Genomic DNA, 25764 nt, shown 5'->3' with positions numbered 1-25764 from the left:
CCCAGGTTCATTTCCTGGCAGCTCCGGTTAAAATAACCTTGGGGAGCAGCTCTGGAAAAAACTCTGCCCAAAATCTCAGAAAGCTGCTGGCAGTTGGATTTGATGACAACGGTCTAGATGGACCAGGCCAGTATAAGGCAACTGCATGCTTTATGTAGAACTAGCTTAACTTGTGCAGAGCATCTGCGCGCTAGTACATGATTGCTCCCCTCTCCCCCTGCCCCAGTCCCCCTCACCTCAAGGAACTCCCCACTCTCACCCAAGCTGCACTCCTGCTCCTCCTCCATCCCTTTACACACTCCCCTCACCCCTCTTGGTTGCAGCTACAGTGTTGCTGGCACCTATTGACCAAGCTGCAGTCTCCAATCCCCAGGGACCTCCCCACCTGAGCCCGAGCCCTGCTCTTGCTCCTCCTCCAGGAGCAGGAGCAGCAGCGGTTGACCAGGCCATTCCTCACGGCCGCCACCGCCATGGCTGCTCATTCCAGGCCACTGACAGGCCCGGGATCATGCCTTGCCTGACTCCTTCCCTCCACCAATAGCCTCAGTAGCTCCAAACAGCAGCAGTGGTTGACCGGGCCCTTCCTTGCTGACGCCACCACTATGGCCGCTCGTTCCCCTCGGGCCGCTGACAGGCTCAGGCACGTCCCTCGCCCTTCCTTCTTTCTTTCTTCCCCTCCCTTCTTTTCCTCTCTCTCTCCTCCACTCGCTCTTCCCGTCTTTCTTCCCCTCCCTTCTTCTCTTTCTCTCTCTCCCCACTCTCCGTCCCTTTCTGAGTTAACAGAACTTGTTCATCTTGTTTCCTCATCTAATTCACACAACAGCAGTCTCCTTCTCCTGAAGGGGCTCTTTCCTCCCTCACAACCTCTCTCTTTGCAAACCCTTGCCATTATCCTTTTATACGTATAGATCCCTCTCTTCTACAATCAAGAGCATCTTCCAACCAGCAACAGCTGCATTCCAACTGACCTTAATCATCACAGGCTCCTCCCCACTATCTACATATGGAATCCCCACTGCCCAATCAGATGCTTCTGGCTGCAAACTCTTGCAAGAGATGCCACACACAGGATTAGCCACGGGTACGCCTTAGAGAATTTTATATATAGAATAGACAGACAGACAGACAGACGATTCTTAAGGGCTATCAACAAAACCACAGTCTGAACACAGTTAACCATGGTTGTGAAGTCCTCCACTATGGCTGTCCTGATCTCTCATGACATTTCCTTGTATGCCACCAGACTTGAGGATCTACAAAGTGCTGCCACAGAGCAGAAACTAGAGTGAGAGTTGCAAGGGTAACCTGCTAACATAAATTTTACCTGCTAATGGAAATAAGCATTAATGAACATGCATAACAGTTGAAGAGCTTGTAAATACACTACACTACACTTTAACAGAGGCAAGGAATGCTCCAAGCAACAGACATGGGAGGACCCTTCCCCACTTAAGCACACACTGGCATAGACTCCATGTCAAAGTCTTAACCGAGCCAGAACAGCATCCCACCCGGAGTTGGCGGGACCCATTTGATCATGATCTGAAAACTGGTTTGAGGTCAGTTTGCCAACTTCCTGGCCTTCCCACAGGTCTTGCCACATACGATCTGCTGAGACTTGAAGATGGGGATTAGATCACTGAATATGAGCCCTATGTGCCTACTGAGAAGTCAAGTCGCCATTCTGACAGGCTGGTCATTGACTTTAATTCCAACACATCCAGTTACCCAACAAAATAAAAGACAATTGTCTAGAGAATGAACTCTCTCGCTAGGAAAAGATGGCAGAGAGTAAAGAGCGTGAGCGGTATTTGAACAAAGCTACGGCTAGCAATGAACTGCAGGGCTTGGAACACACAGCAGATTTTTCCAAGGCTAGGCACTGTGTGTAATTCAAGGTCTACGAGGTTGCAAAAGGTTTTGCAACAAATGATTCAGTGAGGAGCTCTCTTGCTAGTTTGGCTCCTGTGGCAAGAGGCTGGTCTTGGGACCTGTCACCATCAATAAAAATGGCACCATTGTTCTTCTGGAATGAATGATGAAGTAGCCAGGGAAATGCCAAGTCTTTTTTACTTTATTGTAAGGCCTGGGGGCCAATGGCAGGCCCCCTCAAGCCTAAGGGCGGATCCCTGACTCACTGTATCCTGGGCCTGTGCAAAGCTAGCTGAATACTCTGCACAGTCCCACTACTGCTACTACGAGGACAAACAATTTACATACCGCTTTTCAACAAATGTGATCAAAAACAGTTTACTTAGAGAAATGACAACTAAAAATGACTCCTTCTCCCCTAAGGGCTAACAATCTTAAGAAGAAATATGAGAGACACACCAGCAACAGCCTCTGGGCAAATGCTGTGCTGGGGCTGGATAGGGCCAGTTGCTCTCCCCCTGCTAAATAGAAGAGAACCACCATGGTAAAAGGTGCCTCTCTGCTCAGGGAGTACCATGACTCATGGCTCACTGGCACCATGAGGTGGCCGTTCCCACCATGTAGCGATGTGCTTTGCCCAGGGTCCAAGGCAACAGAGCCTTCTTGAGCCCCTGCATCGTGCTGGAAGGCATGCACAGAGTGCTGGGAAATGCTTTCCCCACAGAGCTCTGAAGAAGGGCTCCATCTCTCTTGGGCTCTCCTAGCACCAAAGAAAGGTGCAGCACTGTGTAGTGGTTGGCACAATGGGAAATGGCTCTCTTACTGAAGGGTTTTGTTTTGTTTTTTGCCAAAGTGACCCTCACTTGAAGGACAGTGAAGATAATTGGTCTAGGATAATCCTGCACCCATCCAAGTTTCTCAGCTAAGCAAACAAAGAATCCATGTGACAACTCCCTTGTGGCTTGACCCAAGCCATGTACCAAGATGGTAGGGCGGGGGGGGGGAGAGAGAGAGAGGCAGGGAGGAGCCGGACATCAAAAAGGAAGCCAGACCTCCCCCCGCAAGCTGCAGAGATTCCTGAAAGAGAGGGACTTTCCCCAAGCTGACAACGGCCAACTTCAACCTCGACCAACTTCAACCTCGACTGGCACTGGTAAATGATCTACAGCAGGATTTAGAAGCGACTGTTGACACAGGGCAATTTAATTAGCGTTCCATCGAGAAACATTTATGCCAACGTGCTATTTTCAGCATCTGTGATGAACAGCTCTCTTGCATGAGCCATCTGGGTGCATTTTATTAGACGTATCCCTGGTCCCACAAGCACTTCTGGCATTGTGCGCTGAGGCTCTTTGTTGCTGTCGGCAAAACATGGGTGGATACAGCTGGACAATTAGTAGCTTGCAACAAAAAAAGCACAAACGCTGAGGCAAGAAAACCCAAATCCAGTAAAGAGAGGAATTGAACAATAAAAACAACAGCACTGTAATGATGTGCATAAGTGTGGGCAAGGAGAAGGGAGTGGCATCCTCCCCCCCCCTTCCCCTAAAGAAGAAAATGCTTTTCTAAGCTCAGTAACTCTGCAGATTTCAGATATTTTGTGGCAAACAACAGTGTTGCAGCAGCAGGAGAGATATCAACCAGAGGAAGGATGGATGTTACGAAACCTGAAAAGGCTGTGAGGGGTGGAAAAGAATTAGTGGGGTCCAGCAGCTGGTGTGCCGACAGCAGTTCTTCAAGACCTGGATTTGAGACCTACTTCAGCCACAGAAATTTACATCCCTGAAGGCTAGAAAGGCATTTTTTTAAAAACTTCTCAGAAAAATTATGAGCTGCACTGGAATCAGAGGTCCCTCTAATTTTCATCTCTGTGCGGAATGAGTTTTGTTCTGGGCAGCAGAATCAAGGCACTGTGTGTGCACAGACGTTCATAGTGGGGCCTTCCTAATTCAACCTGAACAGGGTCTAAAAATAACTGAGTGGACATCAGAAAACTGAAAACATAATGCGCATGCCTTAGAGGGAACAGTGACTGGAACCCATGACCTGGTTTCCACAAATTCACTGGCTGGCAGGAACGGCTCCTGGCCCTCTAACAAGCAGGACCCCCAGAAACAGATCCCCCCGCCCTTTTCCCCAGAGCTCTTCTTTATTCTGCATTTGGAGAAACTGGGAAACAGAAAGAGGGGAGACTTGGGCAGTTTCTCACCTTCTCCGGCACAAAGGAACTCAAGCTCAGCCTCTCTTCCAAACCTTCTGCTCATGCCCATGGCTGGGCAAGGTGATTGAGAGGGTGGTGGCCTCCCAGCTCCAGACAGTCTTGGAGGAAACTGATTATCTTGACCCAGTTCAAACTGGCTTTCGGGCTGGCTATTGGGTGGAGACTGCCTTTGTCGGCCTGATGGATGATCTCCAAATGGCAACTGACAGAGGAAGTGTGACTCTGTTGGTCCTTCTGGACCTCTCGGCGGCTTTCGATACTATTGACCATAGTATCCTTCTGGAGCATCTGAGGGGGTTGGGAGTTGGAGGCACTGCTTTGCAGTAGTTCCGCTCCTACCTCTTGGGCAGGTTCCAGATGGTGTCCCTTGGAGACTGCTGTTCTTCAAAATCTGAACTTTTGTATGATGTTCCCCAGGGCTCCATATTGTCTCCGATGTTGCTTAATATCTACATGAAACCGCTGGGAGAGATCATCAGGACATTTGGTGCAGGGTGCTACCAGTATGCTGATGACACCCAAGTCTATTTCTCCATGTCAGCATCATCGGGAGAGGGCATAACCTCCCTAAATGCCTGCCTGGAGTCGGTGATGGGCTGGATGAGGGATAACAAACTGAGACTGAATCCGGCTAAGATGGAGGTACTCATTGTGCAGGGTCGGAACTCGAGAGATGATTTTGATCTGCCTGTTCTGGATGGGGTCACACTTCCCCAGACAGGCACACAGTCTAGGGGTGCTTCTGGATCCAAGCCTCTCCCTAGTGTCCCAGGTTGAGGCGGTGGCCAGAAGTGCCTTCTATCAGCTTCGGCTGATATGCCAGCTGCATCCGTTTCTTGAGGTGAACAACCTCAAAACAGTGGTACATCTGCTGGTAACCTCCAGACTGGATTACTGCAATGCGCTCTATGTGGGGCTGCCCTTGTACGTAATCCGGAAACTACAGCTGGTCCAGAATGCGGCAGCCAGGCTGGTCTCTGGGTCATCTTGGAGAGACCATATAACTCCTGTATTGAAGGAGCTACACTGGCTGCTGATATGTTTCTGGGCAAAATACAAGGTGTTGGTCATAACCTATGAAGCCCTAAACAGTTTGAGCCCTGGGTATTTAAGGGAACGCCTTCTTCGGTATGAACCCCACCGCCCACTGAGATCTGCTGGAGAGGTCCGTCTGCATTTGCCACTGGCTCATCTGGTGGCCACTCAGGGACGGGCCTTCTCCGCTGCTGCCCCGAGGCTTTGGAATGCGCTCCCTAGTGAAATAAGAGCCCCCCATCTCTGACAGCTTTTTAAAAGTCTTTAAAGACACATCTCTTCACCCAGGCTTTTGTTTTAATGGTTTTAATGCTGTTTTAAAATATTATTTTAAATTTCTAAAATTGTTGTAATGTGTGGTCCCCCCCCCCATTTTTGTCTTAATGAATGTTTTACTTTGTTTTTATCCTGTTTGGGGTGGTATAAAAATGTTTTAATAAATAATAAATAAATTCCAAAGGACTTGGGGCGGGGGGGCTGCCCTGTGGGGACTTGTGGCCCACTAAGTAAGCCAAACCCACATCTGGAAACTCTACACTTGGCACTCAGACAGGGCAACCCTCCACTCCCTCCTTGAGGGGGCTTCAGTATATACCCTACAGGTTCTCTTTCGGGAGGCTAAGACCACGGGCCAAGCGTGTGCTCCTGCAGCCACCTGTCCGCCACATCCCTCCACAGGGAACATGCTACACATTCTTCCCAGCGCTCGGAGCTAGTGTGAGGAGAGCCTGCTCTACCCAACACATAATGAAGGCTTCTGCAGAGCAACCCCACAGGCACAAACCACATGGCTGAAAGTGTTTCCCCCAGCACGAGGCAACCTTAATCTTGTCATGCCTCTTCAGAGCTTCTGGGAAGAGACCCTCTGGGACTTCTGTTTCATGTAGGAACTCTGCACAGTCCACAGGCCTCCACCCACCTGCAAAGTGCTCAAGGGCAGAGCTGTCTTCTCAAGGGAGACGGAAGGCAAAGGAACTTCAGGGAGGAGAGCTGATACTGCGGTAGCAAGCATGACTTGCCCCCTTAGCTAAGCAGGGTCCACCCTGGTTTGCATTTGTGTGAGACGACATGTGTGAGCACTGTCAGATATTCCCCTTAAGGGGTGGGAGCGCTCTAGGAAGAGCACCTGCAGGTTTGCATGCAGAAGGTTCCATCTACAGAAAGGGCTGAGACTCCTGCCTATAAAACTGCAGAAGCTGCTGCCAGTCTGGGTAGACAATACTGAGCTAGATGGACCAATGGTCTGACTTGGTATAAGGCTGCTTCCTATGTTCCTACGCAACTCACTAGAAACCAGATATGGCTCAATCTGAACTAGTGGTGTGCACGGAACCACGCGGCGCGGCACGGTCCGGCACTGAGGGGGGGTCTACCTTTAAGGGCGGGGGGGTAGAACTTACCCCTCCCGCCGCTCTTCCCCCTCCGGCGCTGCGTTTTAAATTGAAGTTTTCGGGGCGGCAGCGTTCCTCCCTGCCGCCCCTGCCCCCGTCGCTGCCCGGAAGAAGGAGTAAGATGAGCACACATGTGTGCGTTGCGGCAGAGTGCGTGTGACGTATGCGACGTCACACTGCAGAGTGCGTGTGACGTATGTGACGCGCGCATGCATGCTCGTCTTACTCCTTCTTCCGGGCAACGATGGGGGCAGGGGAGACAAGGAGGAACGCTGCCGCCCCGAAAACTTCAATTTAAAACGCAGCGCCGGAGGGGGAAGAGCGGCGGGAGGGGTAAGTTCTACCCCCCCGCCCTTAAAGGTAGACCCCCCCTCAGTGCCAGACCGCCCCGTTTCCGAACCAGTTCGGAGGCCTCCAACATGGCCTCCGAACCGGTTCGTGCACATCCCTAATCTGAACATGTTAAACAAGGCCAAATGGGTCATAAAAGCCATTTTAAAATGTACATATTTTATATCATGCAGAAGTTTATTTGAATCTCTTTCCCAGGCTACGAGGCATGGCAAGTTACAACATGCCCTCAAATTTAAGATGTGAGAAGTAACTTATGATAAACTGACAGCTAAACCAACTTTGTGGTGAGGCTAAAATGGCTGATTAACCTAGATTTTATTCACCAGGTTACAAAAATAATGGCGGGCACTTCAGTGATTGGCAGCATGGACTGCCCCAAGTTGCCTATCACGGATGCATGCACCATAACATGCATCCACTGGATGCTGCTGGAACTGCAGCACTTGCCTTTGCAGACAATTGCTGCTGGAACTGTGAGTAGCATCAGTGATGGGGTGATTGATGCACTCGCTGTAACTTCTGGTTAAAGTGTGGGTTAAAAAACCAAAACAGAAGAGTTGTGTTGTAATTTGTAAGCCACCCAGAGATTGTATATTTAAGAGAACACCTTCTCTGTTATGGGCCTCGCCACCTACTGTGATCATCTGGTGAGGTCCATCTGCAGTTGCCACCAACTTGTCTGGTGGCTCCTCAGGGAGGGGCCTTCTCCATTGCTGCCTCAAGGCTCTGCAATGTGCTCCCCACTGAAATCAGAGCCTCCTCATCTCTGACAGCTTTTTAAAGGGCTATTGAGACACATTTATTCATCCAGGCTTTTAATTATAGAACCCATCACTGTTTTCAAATTGTTTTAATATTTTAATTTTGTTTTAATCTGTGTTTTATTGTAAAACGCCCGGAGACATGAGTTTAGGGGCAGATACAAAAATATATCTTCCCAAATATCAATATTTACAATATTGATATATTTATGTCAACATAAATATGACAGACAGATAGAACTAAGAGGGCTCCTGTCCTTTCTCCAAGCATCCTTCCTCTCCTCACCATCTCTATTTCATTCCCTCCTGCTACCATTTTGTCTATGAGGAAGAGATTTGATCTGGGCAGAGACCAACAACTCTTCTTCCTTCCAGGTCTTGAATGGCTAGATTAGGGATGTCGACATCCAGCTTCTTGGGGTGCCCAATGTGACCAGTGTGACCCCCTCAATGCACTCTGTACAATTCGATCACTTCTAATGGCCAAGAAGGTACAAACAGCAGGCTGCCACAATGTCCAGTTGTGTTTGAAATCTACTGACTCACAAACCTATCCACTGCTGAACTGGCCCCAGACTAACTTTGAAATAAGCTGAAGTGGGCATCCAGCTGGTCACCTTGCCTTGCACGGGAGATATGAGACAGGCAGCCATTGTGATATGGACCACGAGAATGGAGACTCTTTCTCCTCTGTCCCTGCAAGGTTTTCCTGTCAGCTCATGGCAGGAAGCCCAGGGGGAGGAAACTGACCTTCATCCCACTGAGGTCGAATGGACAAGTTTCGGGTGGAAATGTATCAGTGTGTACAAAGTTTTTCCTCTTATCTTGTGGAGTAAGTATCATGACTGATCGCAAATCTGCCAAGGCCAGCACATCCTGTCTCTAAAATAAGCTGCCATTTGCCGCTCACTCAGCATCTCAGTCTGTGGAGCATCCTCAACTGTATTAGCTGCAATCCCAGGGCAGCTGAGACAACAGGAGCAACAAATCTAGGGCAGCAATGGAAAAGGCACTGCAGCATTACTGGAACCTTCTTCCCTTGAGCTGCTCATGTTCAGGACTGAGGAACCCCAAATTCTGTCATTAACAACCCTACACACACACACACACACACACACACTAAACTGCAAGTCTGCCTAAACATCTTATTTGGTTTCTTACTAATGAATGCCTATTCTTGCATTTAACAGCTGTTAATATTTATCCCAGCTCTCCTTTATGTTTTTACTGCCCAAGTAATGCATCCCAAGGGATTTGATGGCCTGTCATGGCCTGAATCTATCATAAACTACACTTCCACAAATACTGTTCTAGCGGACAGACCTTTCACAGTGTCTCAGGCACTGTCAATGATCTGCCAAGAAGTACTGAACATTCTGACCTGGGTTAAGGGAAATACTTTCACAAATACACTGACAGCTGTACCTACTTAAAAGATCAACTTAGAAGTTAATGTAGTTTGGTTTTACAACATTCAAAACTGTCTGCTAAGGAAGCTGGAAGAGAGGACCCGCTTCCGGAAGAAAAAGCCTTCTGTTCTACACAGTGTCATAGAACCCTCTATTCCATGATCCAAATCAATAGGCAGAAATGGAAGAGACAATTTAACAACGTGTACACTGTACTAAAAACTACTGTACCTCTCTAACAAGTAGGCTAATAAGCAGGCTGGTTTGAATATTGAAGTGTTTAATGGACGGGCCACTTGAGGTATTATTTTCCCCCAAATATTATGAAAGACAAAATCATTATCCAAAATAAGCTAATGGGACTTTGCTAAGCAAACCCTTCAGAGAATGTTCCTCTCAGCTGCAGGAAGATACAGCGATAATGCTGGAGAATCTCAGTTTTAAAACCATTGGGACTCGGAACACTATAACTCTTGACCAGCCTTTGCCAAACCACCACTGCCAATCTGCGCCATGCCAGGCAGGCAGGAAGTATTCATTCCGTGACTCATTCAGCCCTATCACATATGCCAAGAACGTGCATGCAGCTGCGATCTGCATCTAAGAGATGGGATACCACATCCTGGGCTGAGACCCAAATCCGATCTCCACAGACCACCCAGGAAATTTAAAAAGCTGTGAATTATTACTGCCACCAACCTGAGCTGAAAATCCAGTAGAGCAACTTGCAGAACATTCCTAAGATGCTGCACATTTACAGTGACTCAGGGTCAATGCTATGCACGGCGGTAACTCCCAATATTTGGGACTGTAATTACACTTAACACAGCGGACAGACCCAGAACAAGAGTTTTCCCAAAGAAGGTGTGATGGTCTACAGCTTAAGTAAACAAATGCTGAAAAATGGACCTCAGTTTGGATAGGTTTTACAGAACTCGCTCCCCAACCAGTGTTCCCTCTAACAGGGATTCCCAGATGCTGACGACTACAACTCCCAGACTCCCCAGCCCAAGGTCATTACAGCTGGGGTTGCTAGGAGTTGTAGTAAACAACTTCTGGGAATCCGTGTTAGAGGGAACACTGTTCCCAACCCCATCTTCTTGGGAGCCCAGTGTTGTGCCCATCTCCCCCTCCTAGCTTTCTTCACCCTCTAAGCAAAGCAGCCCCACCCTCGACAATTCCCAGGGGCTGCTACCCTATTCCATACTGGACACTTGATTCCCAGTCGGATCTATAGGCAGACCCCCTGAATGACCGACTTCTTTCTCTGCAACCCAACCCCAAGATCCCAACTCCCTGAAACCAATGAAGGTATGAAACTGCCTTATGCCGGGTCAGATCCTTGGCCCATCCAGTTCCATATTGCCTAACCTGACTGGCACACACTCTTCTGGGTTTCACACCAAGATCTCTCCCAGCCTCACTGGTGGAGATGCTGCCAGGGACTGAACCTAGGACTTCCCAAGTCATGCAGAAGACAACGATTTGTTCTCTATGGCCCCCGAGAACAGGAATGGCTCTTAGGGACTTAAGTTACAGGAGAAGCGGTTCTGGTCCAACATCAGGGCAAACATCTTACTGGTAGCTCAACAAGGGAGCAAATTCCCCAGGAGTGTGGTGGGTGTCTTCAAGGAGGGGCTGAGCACCCCTCTGCCGGGATTCCACCGGCTCTAGATGTCCTGGACAGGATGGCCTCCAAGCCCGACCCCCCCCCGCAACTCTAGGATCCCCCACCCCACCCCCCTGGAGCCATCATCACACCACTAAATTGCAGCTGGTGGGGATGGTGGGAGTGGTAGCCCCACAGCAACCACAGAGCCTCAGGCTGGCCACCCTGGCATAAAAAACACAACCAGAAACCCCCACCCACCCTGGAAGTCTGTTTCCTGACCCCAGCTTCCTTTTTCCTCCCAGAAAGCCCAGCCCCTCCCAGGGTCCCCACCCACGACGCCCCCTGCCCTCGGAAGCCCCCTCCGCTCGCCCTTGGTACCGAAAGGGGGGGACCCCAGGGGGCAGCTTGGGTGGCTCTACCCTCCCTGCTCTGCCTGCAGGCTGGCCATTCGTCAGGTAGAGCTGCTGCGCCTTTAAACACGCAGCTCGACCTGACGAGTGGCCAGCCTGCCAATTAACCACACAGCTCCAAACGACGAATGGCCAGCCTGCACCGCCCCTTCGCCCGCTCCCACGGCGACGGGGCTACCTTGAGGGTGACATCGCAGAGCTTGCCCTGCCGCCGGATCTCGCCCATCACGCCGTAGCCGCGGCTGGGCAGGTCCCCCACCGAGAAGTGCACCAGGTCCTCCGGGTCCAGCTCCGGGTCCAGCCCGGCCGCTTCCAGCATCTTGCCGGCCGCCTTGCCGCTCGGAGGAGTCGGCGCTCCCTTTCTCCGCCAAGCCTGGAGCCGGCCGGGGCTGACTGGCGGGGAGAACACACGCACGGACACACGGCTCGCCTTGAGGCGCCGGCTGGCTCCGCCCGGCCACCGTAACCGGACGGCGCCGGCCCAGGGTGCGTGGGTGAGCGAGTGCACTGCGAGTGAGCGAGACGCCGCCGGAAGCCGAGCCCCCCCTTCCCCCGCAGCACGCGCCCGCTCTCCCCTTCCGCCCTTGACTTCACGCGTCCTCCGGGCACTTCCGGAACTTGCCGGAAGCAACGGTCGCCGCGGCAACGGCATGCAGCGGAAGTGGCGGTCGCCCGAGCAACGTCGTGCCGGGCCCTCCTTCTCGCTCTTCCTCGCCTTCAGTCCGCGGCGCAACGCGCTTCTTCTTTAGGCCGGCGCCTGCCGGGAGGGAAGCGGCCTGGCCTGGGGTCAGTGAGTGCCTGCCTGACGCTTGTCCTCCTCACCCACGCTTCCTTTTCCCTCCCCAACCACACAGCAAGGAGTTGCGCATGTGGGTTTGGTTGTACAGCGCCTTGATGATCAGAAGGATGGAGATGGTGGGGGGGAGGGAGAGGAGGAGAATCCCCGCAGTGCTACGAGTACCAGGGCTCCTTCCATCTAGGGCCCAAGTCCCCTCCCTGGCAGCATCTCCAAGACAGGGCTGAGAGAGACTCCTGCCTGCAGCCTGGGAGAGAAGCTGCTGCCAGTCTGTGAAGACAAGACTGAGCTAGAGGGGCCAAGGGCCTGACTCCGTCTATGGCAGCTGCCTAGGTTCCTAAGGGGTGATGGTGATGACGATGATGATGGGTTGTTACTGGCTGACATCCAGGCGCTGCTACTCATAAGTAGAAGCACTGGATGTAATGGGACAAGTTGGCAGTCGTCATGACTAACTTGTTCCATTCATTTCAGTGTGGCTACTCAGGAGAAGCTGAGTCTGGATGGCTGCCACCATTGTGGCTATTAATAGTATCATTACTGCTCCTACTTGGTGTGGGGCAAAGGTGAGGGGTAGAGCACCAGCTTTGCATGGTATTTCCACAATGCATGGAAATATATGAGATTTTCTTAACAATTTTAATAAGTGGCTTGGCTCCAAGGTATTTTAAGAGAATGTGGACTTCTTCTCTTCATTAATCCCACCGCCTATTAAGATAATTGGGGGAGGTTGCCACCTACTTGTCTGTAGTTCTTGGAGATTTCTGAAGTTTGTTTGTTTGTTTATTTATTTAAAATGGCCAGGATTGTTCATTTATTTATCGAATAAATAAAATAAGCTCACAACAGTAAATAACATACAATTTTTTTAAAAAAAAATCAATAAAAAGGCAATAAAACAGTATAAAATGTAGACCTAAAATTAGGTTGAAAACTGGAATCCCAATTAAAGCCAGGTTTAAAAAACCCAAATCACTGGTACAGATAGTAGGTTGAAATGTTAACAAGCCTCTCAAAGAGGAGAGTCTTTAAATCCTTTTTTTAAAAAAAACCAATAGAGCAGGAGAACTGCAAAGCTCTTCCAGGAGGGCATTCCAAAGCTGAGGGCATATCCTGGCCCCACTTCCCCAAACTACCTAGGATGCCTTGTAAAGAGTCTATGGCAGCTAAACCAGCACCCTAGGGTGTATCCTTGGAAAAACTATTCTCTCATTTTGTATAAAATGGGTATGTTTACTAGCCAGCCCAATCTTATGCTTATTTCTTGAGAAGTAAGCCCCAATGAGTTCAGTTAGACTTGCTTCCAAAAGCGTATGCAGAATTGAACCCTTCATTTGTCAGATTTTGGCATCCACTCCAAACTGAGAAGCATCAGTAGTCAGTTTGCTGTTTCTTAACTCCATTTTCAAATGCTGATGTTCATTGACTTGGAGAAAGTAGTTTTTGATGGTGATGTTGCTTTCGTCTTCTCCAGCCTCCGTCACGATGTGCACCAAAACAAAGAAAGTTAATGCATTTGCACGAGTCAAGCCAACAGCCAACTTTCCTCAAGACATGATCAAGTTTGGGGCTGATAACAAAGTAAGTGACTTTAAAAGGCCACAGAAACAGCCAGGTACAAAAAGGAGATACAAGTTGGAAGGCATCTCTCCTTGTTAAATGTTGGGGAAGTGTGCGTTACCACAGTAACCATGTTGATCTGCAGAGGTACGAACGCAGCTTTTCACATTCAGGGTGAAGAGCAATCTTTCCCCATATGTTTGTGGGGGCAATTCATGTAATTTACCTTTTCACAGAACAGGTAATTTTATGGAATAATGCACTGTCACCAGATGTGTTGATGGTCACCAGATGTAGCTAAGATGGCTTCAAAAGGACATTATTTGTCTTTAAAAGACAAATTCGAATTCTTCAAATGGTTACTAATCCCGATGGCTAATGCTCCTTCCAGGTTCAGAGGCAGGATGCTTGTGAATATAAATGAAATATACCAGGTGTTATATAAATTAAATAACTAATAATAATAATAAATAATAATACCAGACACAGGCTTCAGTCTGATCCAGCAGAGCTTTTTTTAGGTTCCTATTTGCAAAAACAAAAATCTGTGGACAAATTTCTGCATTACCTTTACTTGCTTGCAACAACATTTGAATTTCTAATACAACGTCACTGGAATTGTGTCCCTGAGTTATCAAGGTGGTTCTCTGAAAAGGTGCAGAAAAGGGCAACAAAAATTGGAAGGAGTTGGAGCACCGTTTCCTAAGAAGAAAGCTTTATGTGCTTGAGGCTTTTTGATGTAATGGGAGAAAGATGATTAAGGTTACTAGTGTATAGGATTATGAATAGTGGGGAAAGAGTTTTTAGAGAGACATTTGTCCCCCTCCTTCCTAAAGCTGGAATTCCAGATCACCTTGTAAAGTTGATTGGTTGGTTTGAGTATTCCTAATCCGGAATGTTCCAAAATCCGGAAACCACCACGGCATGTGCCCGCAGCACCGACTCGTTGTGGCTGAGTGCCTCGAAACAAAACAAAACAAAACCAAAATGCCTCAGCTCACTCGCTCGCTTTGGCACTAGAGACAAAGGCAAGCGGGGGAGAACAAGCCCAGCAGCTGCAGCAGTAGCAGCCGCTGCCGAAGTGTGAAGTGTAAATTGAGGACGAGAAGGGAAAGGAGTGGAGGGGGGTGAGGGAGGGGGGGATGATAGGGGAAAGGCCCCCTCCTCCACGCCCTGCTCAATGTTTAGACTTGGATCTCATGCCCAAGATCTCTTATTACAGTATGCAAATATTCCAAAATCTGGAAAAGTCTGAAATCCGGAACACTTCTGGTCCCAAGCAGTTTGGATAAGGGATTCCCAACCTGTAGTTTATGACTGACATTACACATAATGTCACATACACACACGGCTTCTGTGTGTTTTTATCTGTTGTATTGTTTTTATGGCTGTTTTTATATGTTTTTAGCTTGATGTTTTTTATTGCTTTTGTATTGTATGTTTTAATTTTTGTAAACTGCCTTGGGGTTGTGTTTTTAACGAAAGGTGGTATAGAAATGTAAAAATAAATAAAAATAAATAAAATAAATAATTAACACATGACTTGCATTTCCACAAACGATGTGTGAATGTCACCAGTTTAAGGGGGCTTTTTAAAAGAGTAAATAACTTCATGGAGGATAACTAAATGGAGCCTCTTTTTACAGAGATAGTATTTCAAGAAATACCAGATGCTGTGGACACAGAAGCTACAGAGAAGGCCTTCACGTTCTGCTTTGTTTGTTTCCAGAGACATCAAGTTCACCTCTGTTGGAAACATAAAGCTGAACCAGGTGGACCTTGGCCTGATCCTGCCAGGCATAATCCTTCTGAACCTCCTGTTCTTTTAGAGCAGCCAATTCTGTCTCTTGTCTTTTCTAGACGATAGAAGTATACATTGAGAGAGACCGCACGAAAGGAGTTGTCAACAACAAACAAACTGACTGGTCTTACAAATTAGATGGCGTTCTTCACAATGCACCGCAGGATCTGGTTTACGACACAGTAGCCAAAGACCTGGTCTCCCAAGCCCTTAATGGATATAATGGTACATTTTCTCCCCACTCTTCTGGCAATCCCATCTCCTAAGGATGCAGCAATACGTGTAGATTTCTCCATGGTTGCTTGAGGACCCTCCCCATTGTATCCGCTGGGGGGGGGGCGTATTCTTTAATGTCCCATTTTCTGATGCCTCTATCCTTACTATTGCAATGCATCAGTAGAGTATCTGGGGGCAAGATATTATCTGTAATTTAGTGCCCCCTAGTGAGGCATTTTGCCAGTGAGTGCAGCAGAATGAGGTATGTGTTGCTATGCTAGGGGAAGCTGTAACACACGCAGGATGAGGGCAAAGCCTTGTTTACAGCAGCCCTGAGGATGCAACCAGACACACATGCAAGCTGGAGCCCATGGCATTTCTCCCCTCTTCATCTGGCTTCCCTCGCCTTCATGAACTATTTGACAGGTGCCCTGGCTAGCAAATCATTTCAAAAACTGATTCAATAGTCTTGTCTTGCCCATTCCCCTAAGTTTCAAGTGCCTGTCTCATTTACTTCAAAAGTGCCTTGTGCATTTGTTCATTTAAATGTTTCTAAAAACCTCTTTTTAAAAATTGGATTCAGTTTTTTAAATGCTAAAAAATTCCTGTGGGAGGATTCAGCTAGTGAATTCATTAGTTCCTAGCCGATCAGTGCTATGCACAGCAACATCTACTGAAGACAAGAAGAACAGAGGTCTCCCCTGAACTCAGTCCAAGGGAGACCCCTACATTTGACCAAATTGCTGTGAGTTCACATTCACAGTAAGATTACTGCTAAAACCATGTATGTCTGGATGGACCCTGAGACTCTGAACTGGATTTCTTGCTCAGTTCTAGAAAAATTGTAGAGCGCCTCCCCCGCCCGCCCCCATTATTTGAGGATCTGGAATATTCTGTTTAATTTGCTATTGGGATAGTTTTCTCAAGGGTTCCCAATGCTATGATAGTTTTTCTTTCTTTCTGTTATCGGGAGTGATGTTGGTTTGCAAGCTGCCTTGGATTTTTAGGAACTAGAAAAATTATTGTTTTTGTGCTATACCTACCATTTTCCAGGAACAGTATAAAAATTTTAAAAGACAAAAAAACAAAGGGACCCTGCCCACAGTCTTACAGTCAAAATAACCACCCTCTCTCTTTGGGATCTCCCCATGATCCCTACCCTATGATGCATTTGGGGCACCGGCTTGATAGCATTATCCACCTTCTCATTAAATAAGAACCAAGGATGACTCAGAGAGGAGGGGTCTTCTATTGGGTTGCCTGTACATGCCTCCGCCCCCCAGCCTCACAGGATCCGAAATGTTGGCTCTCTGCTAAAGTCGAAACCTGTGCTTTTTCTGGAAGTGATATCAAGTAATTTCCCCCCTATATTCAGATTTTCTCATTAAAGGACAGGTTAACTGGTGTGTGTGTGTGGGGGGGGTGTTTTAGTAGCCGGTGTTTGTGTTTGTAAAAGCTTTTGCATAGACAAGCTCTTCTCACGTGGGGATTCAGTGTGGAGCAACTGAGCTCTAGCAAACAGCAAAATGATGAGGTTCTAATAAGGCTCTTTTGTAAAGATCTGAGCAGCACAGCCCGAGTTAATTATGTTTGCTTTGAACCTCTCCCAGGGACTATCATCTGCTACGGACAAACTGGGGCCGGCAAGACATATACCATGACAGGAACAACAGGGAACTATCAGAATCGTGGGATCATTCCCCGAGCTATACAGCAGGTGATTCAGTTCACGATACAAAGACAGAGGAGGAGCAGGACACAGAAAGGGTTGTCCATCTGGTGACATGAGAAACCTGCCGGATTCCTGTGCTTGTTCCTGCTTTCGTTGCTGCCTTGGCAGGAGTGCCCCTCGGCCTCAGCCATGAGAGTTTTAAATAGGCTGCAGGCTCTGCAGCTGCCTCATCCCTTTCCTACATCTCGTGAGACATTTGGAACTATGTTCCACAGATGCCAGGCCACTATTACTCTGGCAATGAAGCTGTAACCCCTCAACACCTTGGTCAAAGCCACCTTTTGTCAGTGCCAGACACATTTGCCTGGACACCTACTGACCATTGGCTGTAGCCCACCTTTGGTGCTCTCATGCTCACCTTCCTGCTGCTGACTTTGTGTCCAAGGTCTGGGGTGTGATCCTAGACCTTGTTAAAGCAGAGGTTTCCAATGGGGGTATTAGTGCCCATAGGATAGGGGTTTGCACAGAACCAGTTTCCATGGCTTCCATTCAGATTTGGATGTCATTTGAATGGGAGCTGTGGCAACATGCGCGGGCTGCTGGAGGGTTGGTGTGCCGAAGGGGTGTTAAGGAGAGGACCTACTTGGAGGTGCGTCTCACCCTCCCCGCCCCCGCCGGCCACCTTTTATGAAGGCTTCCCCTTACTTGTAAAAGAGAATCCTCACCAAACTCCCTTTTACCAGCCTGCCAAACTTGTTCAGCCTGTTCCGCCACGAACCGGACTTGGTTCAGTCCAATCTTCGGCCTTCTTGAACCAGCCTAGTTTGGCCTGAACCAGTTCGTGCATACCCCTACCGTAGGAATACTTGAAGGGCTACCAGGCGCGACTCAGAACCCTCCTGCCTCCCCTCGTTCTAGCCACACTATTTGTTCCCTATCTGAGGGTGGCCAGCTTGAAGTAATCACATCCTCATCAATGTGTCCACTGCAGAAGGGGAGGGGGGAGGTGAAGATTCTCATCTGCTCCTGATTGGCTGGCTGTGTACTGAAGCTCAGCGTACCCCTCCCCTGAGCCTGACTGACAGGTTTCAAAAAATTAGCATGGAGTAGTCCCTTTGAAATGAATAGTAAACTTGTCCCATTCATTTCAGTATGATTGCTTATGAGTAACTTAGCACGGATGTGAGCCAGTGACAATAGTAGCCTGCCTCCCTTTTGTGTTTTTGTGGATGGGAGTGTGTGTACGTACACACACACTCTTAAAGATTACACTTAGAAGGACTACTTCCGTTTAAATAATTCATAAGCAAATTTTGAAATTAATGGGACAAATTTATTTATCTTATTAATTTCAATGGGAAATTAATAAGTGCTCATGAGTAACTTAGTCTGGATGTGAGTCACTGACTGGAGCAGCCAGTTACTGGCTTAACTGTAACATTTAAATGTGTATGTGCATACACTCTCTCTCTCTCTCACTCTCACTCTCTAAAAATCCTATGGGGTACCTGAGCTGCAGGTTTGTGACAGAAGGGGTATGGTTGTTTTAAAAAGTGGGCAACCCTTGTTCTTAAAGGATCTCAGCGGAGGAAGTCTCTTGTGCCCTTGTGCGGGAGAGCTTCCTGCTTGTGCTGAAGACCTTGCCGTTGGACTGTGCCCTCAACCTAAGCCCTCCTCCCATCTTGAAAAAGCAGAGGTAGCTTGTGACCTTTTGGAAGCAGACCCCACTGAGACACCTCTGGCCACCTCTACAGGTGTTCAAGTCCTTGGAGGAACATGCCAGTCAGTTCATCACTGTCCGGATTTCTTACCTGGAGATCCACAATGAGACCATCTTTGATCTGTTGGCCACTTCGCCCCATGACGTGCCCAGTGACGCGCCGCTGTCTGTCGTCGAAGGCCCTCAGGGGGTCTCTGTGAAAGGCCTGTCTGTGCATACCGCCCCCCAAGAAGAAGTGGCTCTAAATCTCTTGTTTGAGGTAGGAAAGTGTGACCAAACCTCAGCCTTCTTCACTGTCACATTGACCAGAGTCTGTGCGCAGGTTAGAAAGTGCCAGGCCTGGCATCAGCACATGGCACTCTCAGGCAGATGCCAGGGCTGAAGCACCCTGGGGGGTCCATGACTGACCCTGCCCTCAGTCCCCCACCGAGGAGGATTGGGTCCTGCTGATAATCAGCAGTCGTAGGAACCTAGGAAGCTGCCTTGTACCAAGTCAGACCCTTGGTCTATCCAGCTCAGGATTGTCTGCACAGACTGGCAGCGGCTTTTCCAAGGTTTCAGGCAGGAGTCTCAGCCCTATCTTGGAGATGCTGCCAGGGAGGGAACCTGGGACCTTCTGCATACAGCTACTCTTCCCAGAGCAGCCCCATCCCCTAAGGGGAATATCTGACAGTGCTCACCTATAGTTTCCCATTCAAATGCAATCAGGGCAGACCTTGCGTCGCAAAGGGGACAATTCATGCTTGCTCCCACAAGTCCAGCTCTCCCCCCAGTCACCAGCTGGGTGAGCCCCCTCCTCTGACCTTGGCAGTGGACAGGGTGTTTCTCTTTCTGCTCCAGGGTGACACCAACAGATCTGTTGGCCAGCATGCTTTGAATAGGAACTCTTCCAGGTCCCACTGCATCTTCACCATTTATATTGAGGTCAGTGCCAGTGGGATTTTCCTGGTGGCTTAGAAAATTGAGGGATCTGTGGATCTTTTGATCTATTCGATATTTCTGTTCTGTTCAATGCACACTCATCTTTTTTGGTATCTCATCTCAGTGTCATTCTAGAATTCTTTCAGATGCCAGATATGTCACCTCCAAAATTAACCTAGTGGATCTGGCAGGCTCAGAGAGACTGACAAAGAGCCGAGTAAGTAAGTTGGGATTACTTGTGTCGGTGGTGGGTCAACGAACCTCATTTTAAGCTAATGAGAAGCTAGCTACTGAAGAACTAACAACTAGTTCTGTATTTACCAGAATTCAAGACTAGGTTTCCCCCCAAGGTTTTTTTTTTTATGTTCACTGTTGGGTGGTTGTCTTAAATTCAGAGTGCTCTTCCTTTGGGGTAAATACAGGTGTAACCTGTATGTAGCCTCTGTTTTTCAAGGGTCTTAAATTCAGAGTGCTCTTCCTCTTGGGTAAATACGATACTATAAGGTAGCTTCTTTCTTTCCCTTTTTAACAGTCAGAGGGATCTGTCCTGAAGGAAGCCACTTACATCAACAGGTCCTTGTCATACCTCGAGCAAGTCATCCTTGCACTGGCGGAGCGTAACCGGGAGCACGTTCCCTTCCGGCAGAGCAAGCTCACCTACACCCTGAAGGACTCCTTAGGTACAAGCTTGGAGTCTGAACGGCAGGGCAGTTCTTAGAAGGCTGGCCTTGGGCCCCAGGAAGCCCACAGTCAAATCCCCACTCCGTTCAAACCTAGCCTGCCTGATGGGGCATTCTTCTCAGGCTATGCCAGTAACAGCTCAGCCTACCGAGCCAGGGGGTTGCCAATGAGGCACAGCTACCTCTGGTTCCCAGCAGCTTCGTTTGTGCCTCTCTGACTCCCAACGAGAGCCATGCTGCCTGCAGGCCGACTGTTCATCAGGTAGAGTTGTGTGCATGTAGAAAGAGAGGAACAACCAGAGCTGACGGGAACTGGAGACAACTGCACCTCATGTGGCCTTCCCCCGGCTCGTTAGCGCCACCCTTGGGCTAGACTGTCACTCTGGTCTCCGTTTAACTTCACTGGGATGCCAACCTCACGTGATCTGTTTAATTCAAACATTTCTGTCCCACCGTTCCCTAAACCACTGACATGTCAGTGTGGGAAGCCTCCCTTGGAGGCACACCATTGGAGGCCGTTACCTCCTCAATTGTGTTGCTTCCTTTGACTGCAGGACACCTTCGGGCTCCTCCGAGAGCTGCCTCAAGCCCCTTTCTGTCCATCTGTTTGTCCTAGGTGGGAACTGCAATACTGTTCTGGTGGCGAATATCTGCAGTGAAGCCATTCACGTCGTGGAGACGGTGAGCAGACAGGGTGGGCCCTAAACCTAAAATGCACAGGAATGGAGTTCCACTCCAGACATCTAGGATGCCCTCTCCGAAAGGTTCCGTTGGGATGGTTTAAGGTCTACATGTGAGCCAAATGAAGCGGGAAGCCGCGGATGGAGTGGATTGTGCCATTTCAGACTGCAGCTGGGCAAGACCCTTGTTGAGTGCTTCCATTCATCAAAGTAAACCCAAACTAAACCTTGGCTGGAAGCATCAACTAGCACAGCAAGGAGCAGGCTGGGCTGGAACCCCTCTCCTGGCGTGCTGGTGGTTCACTTCTACAGAAATGATTTTAAGCTGCTGCTTATTTTAAAGAGGGGACATTAATCAATAATCAGTCAATTAAGAATACTTCTGTCCCACCTTTCGATGCAGAATTCAGAATAAAATAGGTAAACCATTCTAAGCCATCGTAAGTCCAAAATGTACACTTCCAGTTTCCGTGACTGGAGTGGAGACGGCAGTCTTCCTTGACTCTTGTAGTAGCAGTCTTGGCTCCTCTCAGGCTGTTGGAGGTGCTGGGGGAGCTGTGCTGTCAAGAGTCCTCTCCTCCTCCCCCTCCTGCTGGTTGCTGCTGTGGCCTTGCCAGGCCTGCAGTGGCCACTGGGGACTAGACCCTGCCCCCCAACCTCCAGGCCCCGGGAATCTGCTATGCCCAACAAAGAGGCCTGGGGCTTCCCCTCGTTTGGGCAGATGGCATTGACAGCATTCAAAAGTGGCTCTCCCCCTTGCTTGCAGTCTGAAGTAGAACAGTCCACTGCCCCAGGTTTTCACCACCAGGCCTGATTCTTATGTGTTTAACTCTGTGCTAGTGGTTAGTTTCTGAAGGTGGGTGACCTGAAGCTAGGTGAGACCAGCCCTGCATGCTACTGGGATGGAAGACCACCTGGGAGCCACACAGAAGCCACCCCAAGCTCTTCGGAGAAAGAAACAGGATCTAAATCTGATGATATGACAATAGATTCATACAGTTCTGCATGCCCTGAGTTTGAAATCTGAGGCAGTTGCTAAGTGCTGAACACGGTAACCTTTATGTTTCTTTAGCTGTCCACACTCCGTTTTGCGACCAGAATGAAATGGGTAACCACGGAGCCAATTGTTAATGAAAAAATTGACTCAGAGGTAGGTCCTGTCCTGCTTTGAGATCTTACAGGCTGGGAAAAGAGGTTTGGTGGCGAAGTGCTTGGCAGGAGGCCGCTGCACTCTTGCAAGGGGCTACTGGTGTCACAGCTGGCTGGACCAGGGTCAGTCCCATTGGGGCACAGTCCATGGTGGGGCAGTCCAGTTCTACTCTGGGAGCAGGATGAACAACAAGCAGACGGCCGGGTCGGCTGAAGAACAGGAAGCTGGAGAAGACGTGAGCTGCAGAATACAGGCTCTAGGGCTAGATCTCTCCGAGCTTGGGCCCTGGAAGAGACACTCTAGGCCAGGCCCAGCAGCAGACCCTGATCTCCATTGCTTGGGGACCTTGGAGGGGTGGCCGTTACCATTACCAGCAGGCCCATAGAGGTTCCTGGCAGCAGTTCCTCCTTCCCATTCTGGGCAGTCTCAAAAGGAGACAGTTGGGTTCAAGGCTGGTGGCCCATTTGATCCAGTGTGAGCCAGCTGATTTTGTGATCCAGTGTGTGTGTGTGTGGAAGATGTGAAGTCAGGAAGGGCCTCCGTGGTTGCACAGTTTTCCTTTCTCAGCACACACACCGACAGGCTATTCTCCTCCTTTGCTTAGCGAATGGTGAAGAATTTGGAAAAAGAGGTCACCTATCTGAAGGATGAGCTGGCCATGCACAACAGTCTGGTAAGGAGCAGCCTCCGAGGAGGAGAACGGAAATCAGCTCAGTGACGCAGGTGGGGTTGTGCCGTTTTGAATGTGTTGTGGCGGTGGGGAGAGAGCTCTGAGTAGGGGGTTGGGCTAGAAAACCTCCGAGGTCCCTTCTGGCTCTGAACTTCTACGATGCTATGAAGAGCCTGGGCGGGCAGGAGGGAGGCCTGAACAGACCACCTGTCCACACTTTGCCCTCCTTGTCCACCTGCCAAAACGGTCTTTTAAAGCCATCCCCCGCCAAAGCTGGGACTAGTGCCAGGCAATGAACCCTACTGGGAGAAAACAACTTTTTTTAAAAAAGCAGTTGCTGGGGGTGGGCAGGGGAATGGCTCAGCTCCCCCTTCCGCCTACCCATGCTACACTTACACACACACACACACACACACACACGCTTTGTAAGGCACCACCACATCGACTTAGACCCTAATGTCCCATTTTGAGAGGAGGGAGGGAGGTGTGTGTCACCTCTCTCCTAACTACCAGCACAGAGAGGCCTTCCTTTTGAGTAGACCTGATTAACACGGGACCATGAGCAACGTGATTTTGGCTGGGGTGGCAGGAGAGTGCTTGTAGCATGAATGAGAACCGGGGGGGAGGGTGCCAGTCTCGCAGAGTTGCCAGAACCTAAGGGGTATACTCGTGGGTCAAATGGGCCATAAGCCAGAATTTGGCTTTTTCAAAGCCAAATCTGGCCACCTAGTGCCAGTGGACCTCTGACTTGTTGACTTTTTTCCTCTTCTTCCATGTCTAGCTCAATCGTCCTCCAGTAACGTATGAGCCCCTGAACGAAATCCAGGTAGCAGAGATCAACTCTCAAGTCCGTCGGTTCCTCGAGGGCACCATAGATGAGTTAGATGTGAGTAGCTCTCTCACAGATATGGGACAGTCTTCCGCTGTCTCTTTAAATTATAGTTGTAGCACATAATTATGACGGGCTAGTTCCTGCAATCTACAGTGAAAAAGAAATGGAACCCACTGCAGGGCTATGCAAATGAGGGAGTGGGCCTATGTCGATGGCATTCCCAGTGCTGGGCCCTAGACAGCCAAGTATACCGGAAGCAGAAGTATGAATCCCAGAAGGAGCAGAACCAGAGTTGTTTTGAACACTAGGTCAGAGGCAGTATGTCAGAGAGTACCAGATGCTAGAGACAAATGAGGACAGCTATCATAATTGGGCCCTACATCTGGCTGGCAAGGACTGAGCCAGAATGCCGACTATCTAGATCTTGGTCTGGCACAGCAAAGCAGTTCTTATATTCTTTTGCGAGAGCAGAACATGATGCTCTTTGGGATATATTGATATTTATTTTGTTTATATACCATCCTTCATCCTAAGACCCCAGGGCAATTAACAAGGATACAATTTAAAATAATTCAATAAAACATAAAAACAAGATGAAACAAAAATTAATTAAAAATCAGAACACAATGTAGCTACAATTTTTATAAAGAGCAGGGACAGCTCATTGGCCACCAAAAGCCTGAATAAAAAGGGCAGCCGTCACTCTCCTCCTGAAGGCTGGGAGAGAGGGAGCCATGCAGATCTCATCTGCAAGTGAGTTCCACAGCCTGGGAGCAGTCTGAGAAGGCTCTGGCCAGTGTACTTGGCAAAGGGGCCTCAGCAGGTGTTGGCACATGGAGCAGAGCCCTCCCAGCCCATCTAGTCAGGTGGGTAGATCTAGCTGGGAGCCGGCGGTCCCTAAGGTACCTGGCGGGGCTCAAGCCATTTCAGCGTAGAATCAGCATTGTCCAAACTCCAAGGATTTTGACCCACTCAGTGCACCATGGAGTATATTTTTCCGTGTGGGCGCTCCTGGCTCATCAGGGTGCCTTTGGCCTCTCTCCAGTTCTCCTTTCCTTATCTTTGTCTTCTCTAGATTGTGAGCCTCAGACAAATCCAAGAAGTGTTCAGCCAGTTCAGAGTGATTTTGAGGTAAGTGCCTGGGATTACTGGTGGGCATGTTGAAGGAAGGTCACCCCTTTTAGGCCAGCTTCCCCAAATGGAAGAGTGCTAAGCAGGCCTGTGCCTGTATGTAACAGCCTGTCTGTTGACTCGAGGGTGTGTGGGTCTGTCCTAAACCTAGGGATGTCGTGACAGGAGCTTCTGCTGGACTCAGCCTGGCAAAGCCACGTAGTTTGTTTGTGAGTTTATTTCTAACTTTTCTGTGAGAAGCTTTAGAAGATGTTTGGATATGGAACTGCCAATATTGTAGTTCCCTTAGACAAATCTGTGGTGCAGCCACATTGCGAATGCTGCAAAAAAGACAACGTAGAACTGGAAGAGGTGCAGAAGAGGGCAACTCAACGGATCGAGGCTGAAGCCCGATGGCCAGTGTGATGGAGTCATCATAAGCCAGTCACAGTCACTCACCTTCCCTCTGGGGCTGGTCTCACCATTTTTCAGAGCCGATGGTCCTTGCGCCAAGATTTCATTTTCCACCAGTGGTTGACAAGAGGAGGAAATTTACCCAAAGTAGTCCCCTTGAAATAAAAAGGATAAGTTAGGCATTGCCTAATTAGTCTTTGTAATGTCAGTGGGGATACTTTGGGTAATTTTCCTCCTCACATCAGCCCCAAAGTGCAAGGAGAAGACTCCCTAGAAAGTGTCCCAAAGGCAAGCTCCACAGAATCAAAATCCAGTCAGTCGCTGACAATCGCAACGCAAAAAAAGAGGCCCCTAAAGAGAAGACGACCCCCTCACAACTCCTGCTTGACTCCGTGGATGTTGTTTGCCATTGGCCTTTGGTGCTTGCCTGGGATGGATCTGCATGATCTCTGACAATCCCCATTGCAGATGTAGTAC

The 25764-nt window shown here is 49.0% G+C and overlaps 2 protein-coding genes across 8 annotated transcripts in view; one reads left to right on the top strand and one right to left on the bottom strand.

Moving 5' to 3' along the window:
- Positions 1-11732, bottom strand: part of KLHL18 (kelch like family member 18) — a 30544-nt gene extending 18812 nt beyond the window's left edge. For both annotated transcript variants that reach the window (XM_053261109.1, XM_053261110.1), the window contains exon 1: positions 11244-11732. In XM_053261109.1, the coding sequence (XP_053117084.1) occupies positions 11244-11717 (474 nt within the window). In that variant the 5' untranslated portion in view covers positions 11718-11732. The remainder of the gene's footprint in view (positions 1-11243) is intronic.
- Positions 11678-25764, top strand: part of KIF9 (kinesin family member 9) — a 38713-nt gene continuing 24626 nt past the window's right edge. For 2 of the 6 annotated variants that reach the window (XM_053261107.1, XM_053261104.1), the window contains exons 1-13: positions 11682-11851; positions 13336-13442; positions 15282-15447; positions 17049-17155; positions 18865-19089; positions 19671-19754; positions 19876-19968; positions 20284-20431; positions 21048-21112; positions 22184-22261; positions 22866-22934; positions 23713-23817; positions 24839-24894. In XM_053261107.1, coding sequence (XP_053117082.1) covers positions 13347-13442; positions 15282-15447; positions 17049-17155; positions 18865-19089; positions 19671-19754; positions 19876-19968; positions 20284-20431; positions 21048-21112; positions 22184-22261; positions 22866-22934; positions 23713-23817; positions 24839-24894 — 1292 coding nt within the window. In that variant the 5' untranslated portion in view covers positions 11682-11851; positions 13336-13346. Of the gene's footprint in view, positions 11852-11913; positions 11935-13335; positions 13443-15281; positions 15448-17048; positions 17156-18864; positions 19090-19670; positions 19755-19875; positions 19973-20283; positions 20432-21047; positions 21113-22183; positions 22262-22865; positions 22935-23712; positions 23818-24838; positions 24895-25764 lie in introns of those variants that run through there. The other 4 variants (XR_008309718.1, XM_053261108.1, XM_053261105.1 and 1 more) reach the window with 4 other exon arrangements.

This window comes from Hemicordylus capensis, chromosome 6 (assembly GCF_027244095.1).
Source record: "Hemicordylus capensis ecotype Gifberg chromosome 6, rHemCap1.1.pri, whole genome shotgun sequence".
In the NCBI taxonomy this organism is placed as follows: domain Eukaryota; kingdom Metazoa; phylum Chordata; class Lepidosauria; order Squamata; family Cordylidae; genus Hemicordylus; species Hemicordylus capensis.
This window is presented reverse-complemented; position numbering and strand designations above follow the sequence as displayed.